Source organism: Phascolarctos cinereus, unplaced genomic scaffold, assembly GCF_003287225.1.
Source record: "Phascolarctos cinereus isolate Bilbo 61053 unplaced genomic scaffold, phaCin_HiC Scaffold_726;HRSCAF=1367, whole genome shotgun sequence".
NCBI classification, from domain to species: Eukaryota; Metazoa; Chordata; class Mammalia; order Diprotodontia; family Phascolarctidae; genus Phascolarctos; species Phascolarctos cinereus.
The window spans coordinates 415,164,575-415,172,153 of NW_027556098.1; the positions used below are offsets into that span (position 1 = coordinate 415,164,575).

Below are 7,579 nucleotides of genomic sequence, written 5' to 3' on the forward strand. Positions count from 1 at the left end.
ACTTGAGCTCAGGTCTGCCGACTCTGCACTATGCCCAGGTCCAGTGCTGTCTTCTCTACCCCAGGGGTGCGTAACCTGGGTCTATAAGACAGATTTCAGGGAGTCCGTGAGCTTGGATGGGAAAAATGACAACTGTTAATAGCTAATAACTAAAATTTAGTTTTCTACTGAATTATGAATTTAAAAAAAAGTTATTCTGAGGAGTCCTGCCCTTTACTGGCCTGCCAAAAGCCCTCAGAAACCCTGCTCGACCGTGCGTTACTCTCCCTGTGTCTGCCCTGGCACCTTCTGGAGTCTGCTTCCTAGTTGCTGTGTTCTTGTGCTGTTGCACAGGCTAGGTTGCTTGGGGAGGACAAGGTCCCTTTTTTTCAAGTAGAGACTGGGGATGCCTTGGAAGGGAATCCTGTGAGGAGGAAGGGTGTGGGACTAGAGCACAGCTGAGGCACCTTCTCTGTCCTTAGGATCTATGATCCTATGGCTCCTGCCCTCATCCCCTTGAGGAGGACAATAGCGTACCTGGCGGCCCTGTGGACGTCCTTGTTCTGCAGACTGTAGATGAGCAGGTTAAGCAGTGGAGTGACCACAATGTAGAAGACTGTTGTGAGCTTGTGGTGCCCAGCTGGGGTGGGTCCCTTGGGCCTCAGGTACATGGCCATCACGGTTCCATAGAAGAGGCTAACCATAGCCAGGTGGGCTCCACAGGTGGAGAGAGCTTCGCGGCGGCCCCAGGCAGAGGGGAGGCACAGGGCAGTGGCCGAGATGAGACCATAGGAAGCCAGAATGCAGCCAAAGGGCCCCAGAAGAATGGGGACACCCGTGGCATAGACCAGGGCCCGATTGGGGGCCGTGTCAGCACAGGCCACCCTCAGAACTGCTGGCAGTTCACAGAAGTGGTCAATTGGTGGGCGCCCGAAGAAGTAAGGAAGGTGTACAGCGGCGGCAGCATTGTGCAGAGACAGCAAGAAGCCTAGAGCCCAGGCACCGCCTGCCAGACCCCCACAAAGACCTGGAGTCATGATAGCAACATAGTGAAGGGGCCGGCAGATGGCCAGGCAGCGGTCAACAGCCATGGAGGCCAGGAGGAGGGCCTCAGTGCTGCCCAGAGAGAGGGCCACGTAGAGCTGAGTGCCACAGCGGGCCAAAGGAGATGGGCAAAGCAGGGAAGGCCTTCCTTATCTCTCTCCTAAAATCCCCAGCTTTTTCTCAAAGCCCTCCTGCACTAGGCGTTCCCTGATCCCCTCGAGCAGGGAGCACACTTGGTACCTTGTATGTAATCACTTGTGTGTATAGATTGTGCTGCCCTCACACACATGGGAACCCTATCCCCAAGAAGTGGCAGATGTGACTACCGAGCTGCTGTCTGCAATCTTGGAAAGTGGAGAATGGGAGAGGTGCCCCAAGACTGGAGGAGGCTAAACACTGGCCTCTTCTTCAAATGATGGAAGAGGATGGAGTCAGGAGACTCTATGCTTGTGAGCTCAACTTTGCTTTGTGGCAAAAGTTCTCGACTCTATAATTAAAGGGATGGTGAGCAAACACATGGAAAAGGAAGCAATCGTCACCAACTAATCGAAAGCAGGCTATGCCAGACTGACTGGATTCGCTCTTGTGCCAGGCCTGCTGGGCAGGTAGAGCAAGGAAGTGGCACTGGTATGGATTAACTCTGTTTTCAAAAATCATTTGACAGAGACTCTCCTACCTCTCTCACGGACAAAACAGAGACGCTAGCTAAATGTTAATACAGCCATGGATTCTGACATTTTCTGAATGACTAGACTCAGCGTCATCATTAGTGATCTGATGTCAGCTTAGAAGGAGGTCTGTCAAGGAGTGTTTCAGAAATCTGTGTTTGACACTTTTCATTTAACATTTTAATAATGACTTGGATTAAAGTGTATATGGCAAGCTTATGACACAGAGTTGGGTTGGATAGCTACCATGTTGGATGGCAGAGAAGGAATCCAAAATATCTTGAGAGCTTTTTTTTCTTTTGTAAGGCAATTGGGGTTAAGTGACTTGCCCAAAGTCACACAGCTAGTAAATGTTATGTATCTGAAGTCAGATTTGAACTTGGGTCTTCCTGACTCCAGGGCTGGTGCTCTATCCACTGTGCCACCTACTTGCCCCCATATCTTGAGAGTTTAAAATGTTGGGTTGAAACTAACAAGATGCGGGGCAGCCAGATGGTGCAGTGGTTAGAGCACTGGCTTTGGAGTCAGGAGGACCTGAGTTCAAATCTGGTCTCCAACCAGACACTTGACACTGACAAGCTGTGTGACCCTGGGCAAGTCACTTAACCATAATTGCCTTGCCAAATTAAAAAAAAAAGAAACTAACGAGATGAAATCTAATCAGAAGTACATAAAAGCTAACTTTGGAAGCACATGACGGGAGAGGCACAGCTAGAAAGGAAAATATTTTTCTGAAAACTCCCTGCATTATTTATTGAATTACAAGCTGAATATGTGATAACTATGGGTTGTTGTTGTTCAGTCAGTTTTTCAATCATGTCCAACTTTCCATGACCCCACTTGGGGTCTTTTCTTGGAAAGTATGCTAGAGTTGTTTGCCCTTTCTGCAACTCATTTTACAGATGAGGAAATTGAGGCAATGGTGTTAAATGGTTGCATCAGGGTCACATAAGTAAGAAATGTCTGAAGCCAGATTTAAACTCACAAAGACGACTCTTCATGATTCCAAGCCCAGTCTCTATCCACTGCACTACCTAGCTGCCCATGGTGATCATGGGACATGCAGTGAAAACAAATACACACACACACACACACACACACACACACATATATATACACACATATATATACATATATACATGCATATATATATATATTTATATATATGTATCTTAGACTCTATTCAGAGGAATGTGCAAGACTAGTGAGATGCTGCTGCTTCTGCTGGACCTTGCCTTGATCGATGTGCACCTGGAGTATTACGTTCAGTTCAGGTGCCACATTTTAGGAAGCATTTTGACCAACTGAAGAATGTGCAGAGGAGGACATCTAGGGTGTCTCCAGCTCATGACGTACGAGGAAGTATTGAATGATTTGGGATGTTTGGCTTGGAGAAGAGGAGATTTTTCTTTCTTGAGGGGAAAGAGAGACCATATAATGTTTTCAAGCATTTATTTGAGTGACTGCCATGTGGAAGAGACTTCTTCTTAGCTTCAGGAGGCAGAACTTGGCATATGTTGTAACTGGGCAAATTTAGGCTTAATATAAGGGGAAAAAAAGAAAGAAACCTTTTTAACAGCTGGTTCTAAAAAAGTAAAATGGGCTACCTTTGGATGTAATGAGTTTCCTCTTACTGGAGGTCTTTGGCTAAAGGCTCGATCACCCCGTGTCCAGTCGAGCTAGAGGGTATTCTTTTTTCCAGGTATGGGTTGTACTCGTTGCTCACTGACGTGTCTTTTCTGACTTTGAGATTATCTCTGGCTCCCTGGTCTTTCCCTCTTCCAAGCCATGGCTTCGCTACACCACCAAAATCGCCTTCTTAATGCACAGGTCTAACAGGCATGACACAGTGGAAAGAGTATTGTCTCTAGGGTCAGAGGTCTTGAGTTCAAATCTGCCTCTGACACTTCCCCGTATGACCTTGAACAAGTCACTGCACTTAATGAATGTCTTCACAAAAGAACCAATCTAGGAGGGGAGGATCCTCAGATTTTTTGGTCAAAACAGAAACAATTGCTATTTAGACTCATTATGAGTCATCAAAACCCAAAGAATGAGCAAGTGAAGCTTTGGGGGGACCTATTATTGGCCAATAAGTGAAAGCCAAAGTGATTTGAGTTTAAAAGCATAGTCAAGTAGAACTATCTGAATCCCAACGGGCTTAGCAAAGCCTGGTTTTCCAGAGCTATAGTTCAAGAAATCATAAATGAAAACTACATGAGATTAAAAAAAATAATCATCCCAGTTTTTTGAAAAAAAAAAGAATAAATAAGTAGGGGAAAAAAATCAATTCCCACAAGCCCAAAGATAACTTCTGAAGTATACCTCATCAAAATTTCTAGTAGACTGGAGCTGAAAAGCCTAGTGGAAGGACCTGAATAGCAAGGAGGAGCCAACCAAGCAACTCATGGCATGAGACCATTGGGAGACTATGGTACAAAACGTAAGTGACACTACATCCCTAGGAATCCCCAGCAGTCACCATGGGGCAATTTGTAGCGAGTAGCCATGCCCAGGGAGGAGCAGGCATAGTGAGAGCATTGTGCCCCAGCTGAAAGGTGGGGTGGGTGAACGTCAGAAATATGAAATCAATCTAGAATGGTAGGTGGCTGCCATTTTGTGCCAGAATGAGGAGTTTGTGTCTCATCCTGGAGGCAATTGGGATAGTAATTTGGGGGCAGGGAAGTGACATTGGTTAGACCTGTATATTGGCAAGATACATTTGCCAGCTTGTGGAAGACAGATTAGAGAAGGGATTCAGTGAGGGAAAGAAATCAGGAAGCTATGATAATATTCCAGGTGAGAGGTAATGGGGACCGGAAGCAGGGCAGTGTGAATGGAGAGCAGAGGTTTTGAAGTGACATATGTTTTGGAGATCAAAGTGGCAAGACTCTCACCTCATTTCTCTGCTCTTCCCATTTCCCCTCCACATCTTCTCAAAATCCCCACAGATCCCAAATATGCCATTTACTCTAACACATGTACATTCCCTAGGCATGTGATTGACTCCTTTGAATAAAGCCCTGAAGGGTTTTTTTGAATGGCACAAATGCTATGTGGGAGAAGGACCATATCAACTCCTTAATGCCTAGTCACGTCTTAGCATGCATTGATTTCTTAGTTTAGTGGTCCATAGAACATATAGAACGTTAGAGTTTTAAAATATTCTTGGAACACAGAAGATGGGCCGCTAGAAAAGAGGGGACTCTAAAAACATGGGATGCAGAAGGTCAGAGCTCTTGAGAGGCATCAGAACAGAGAATGTTAGATCTAGAATCTAAAATAAACCATTGGCCAACAATAATAATAATAAAAAAAAATCCCTCAGAAAGTGGAATGTCTGAGCTTGGAGGGTTCTGTCAGAGCTGGCAGGGGCCTGCATCTGGTGTAACTGGCTTTTGTAATAGTGGAAACAAACCCAGAGAGCTGAGAGTTGCCCAAGAGGAGCATTTGATTCCCCACTGAATTCCATGAAGTCTTGTGTCTCTTCCCTCATTTCTCCTGCCAGGTACCTTGGCCCCTACCTCACTCTCCTTGATTCTGTTGATCTGTTCTGCCCTGATAATTTGACACTCCTTTAGTCTCTCCCCCACCCCCACCCCGACTCCAGCATTAGACAGCCAGATTTCCTCTGCCACACGTTAAATGTCTCTTTGGTTGAGCATCTCCCATCCTGATGCTTCCTGACAGAATCATAATTGTACATTTAGGAAGGATTTACTAATTATAAAGAGAAGCCTGAAGTCTATAGCATGTACAACTGTTGGCTTTTTTGATAATAGCAACATGTTGTAGACAGCCTATGTTTACATGGCAGGGAAGTGACTGAACACGTCGTGGCCTGTGAACATTCCATTGCCCCTTCATTAATGGGGAAAAAGTCAAGAACAAAAAAGACATGGGAAATATTATGTGAAGTGCTGCAGACACAGTGGCATGCAATGGAAAGGACACCGGATTTCAAGTTTTAGGACCCAGGCTCTAATTCTGGCTTTGCTGTTTACACCTGTGTGAACTAAGACAATCGATTCATCTCTCTGGACATCAGTTTTCTCATGTACAAAATGATAGGATTAAATTAAATGATCTCTTATTTCTCTTTCAGTGTTTAATCTATGACCATCCATCCAACTGTCCATCCATCCATCCTTGGTCCATCAATCTATTCAGTAAGAATTTATTAAGTGCCTGCTATGGGTTAGGTACAATAAAATGAACTTAGGAATCTCTGATTTCCTAGTTGCAGTTACCATTCCACAGAAGTAGACTTTACCTTTTCCCCCATCATACTTGGTGGTCTTCACGAGTTGCTATGGCCATTTTTTGGCTTGGCGGCCCAGCTTTTGGTGCTTGAGCCTCTTAGATTGCTGGGCTGGCCTTCAGATGAGAGAGCTGCAGTGTCTCCTGGCCCTGTGATCACAGGACTTCCATCAGGCTGGGGCTGCCCGATTGTGCCAGATTGACAGCATAGTCTTTGAGAACCCCAGCTTGCCTTCATGCCCTGATGGAACATGAGAGGGGACTTCAGTGGAGACAGACCATTTGGTCCAAGGAGTCTCTCCTTAACAGTTACTAACCAGTGACACAGGGGAAAGAGCGCTCAATTTGGAAGGCAGAGATCTGAGTTCAAATCCCAGCTTCCTTTCTCTCATTTACTCAGTTTCTCTGTCTATAAAAGGAGGGGGCTGGGCTCTGTGACCTTTAAGGCCCTTTCTAGCGCTAAACATCGTGGAATAGGAATTAGAATCTGCTAGCATTGTTCATTATCTGAGCAGCTTCCATCCTGATCCTTGCTTGAGTTGGCCTAGTCTCATCATTTTGGGTTGTCGCCAAAGCTTGAGGTAGGTAGCATGGATACATCCATCTTCTACCCAGACTGCCTCTGCTTACCATTCCGCTTGTCTGACAACTGACAGCTAGAACTGCAATGAGAATTTTGACCTAGCCATTTCATCAGAAGACTCTGTCCTCACCCTGACCAGCTGCTTGCCTATCCCCGTGTGATCCCTCTACTAAATTGATATCATAGCATACCCTCACCCCGGCCCCCAGGGAGGAGAATGCCCACAAGAAAGCAGGCTGTTACAGATGGTTTTTGAAGGATTTCTGGTTTCAGAAACCTGTGGATCTGCACGTGGGATCTCCCTCTTTTACTGAAGAGCAAAAACCTATTTACAACTTTGTAAATAAGTCTTAGGGTATTTTCTAAGGCAAAAGAGGTTAAGCTATTTGCCCAGAGTCACCCAACTAATATGTGTCTAAAGTAGGACTCGAACCCATTTCTTACAGACCAAATTTATCATCCATTTACATTCAAGCTAAAAAAATTCTTCAGAAGCTCACATAGTGAAAGTAGAGACAAATGTCTGGGTGGCAACAAGATTCCGCTCATCTCCAGTACTCCCTGCCCCCAACTCCCTTCTCAATTCAAGGATGTTTCCATTACCTTTCTATGGAGGCAGTGGATAGAGAAAATGATGGGACAGTGGATATGTAGGTATAAAGGGCAGGGTATGTGCAGAATTAGAGCAAAAACTTGGGTGAAGCCACTGTGACTTTTCCCTAGGGTGACAGCTTTAGAATGTCCATAGCATAGTAGAAGGGGCATCCTTCTACTTCCCTCCCCAGCTCCAGGCTCCCCCAATACCCAGGCAGCAGCTTTGATCTGGGACATATTTTATCTCCCTGGAAGTGATACCCCCTCCCCCGCTTCTACTCTCCTGTCACCCAGCAGTGACCAGTTCTCCAGCAAAGCAAAAATCCTGAAGTGTCCCAGAACATGCTTCTTCCCCTCCTCAGATGCAACTTCTCTGATTATCTCTGGGATAAGAATGACTACGTCCTCTCTCCTCCTTCCCCCTCTTAGATCATCATAGGAGCCACTGAGA

The 7,579-nt window shown here is 45.6% G+C and overlaps 1 protein-coding gene across 1 annotated transcript; it reads right to left on the reverse strand.

Annotated features, from left to right (window-relative positions):
* Nucleotides 1-464: 464 nt before the first annotated feature.
* LOC110220045 (olfactory receptor 2G6-like) lies at nucleotides 465-1,142 on the reverse strand (the record flags this gene model as incomplete). Its single annotated transcript, XM_021003893.1, has 1 exon — nucleotides 465-1,142. A coding segment is annotated over one exon (678 nt), but the record flags the coding sequence as incomplete, so codon positions are not given.
* Between the last annotated feature and the right edge of the window lie 6,437 nt (nucleotides 1,143-7,579).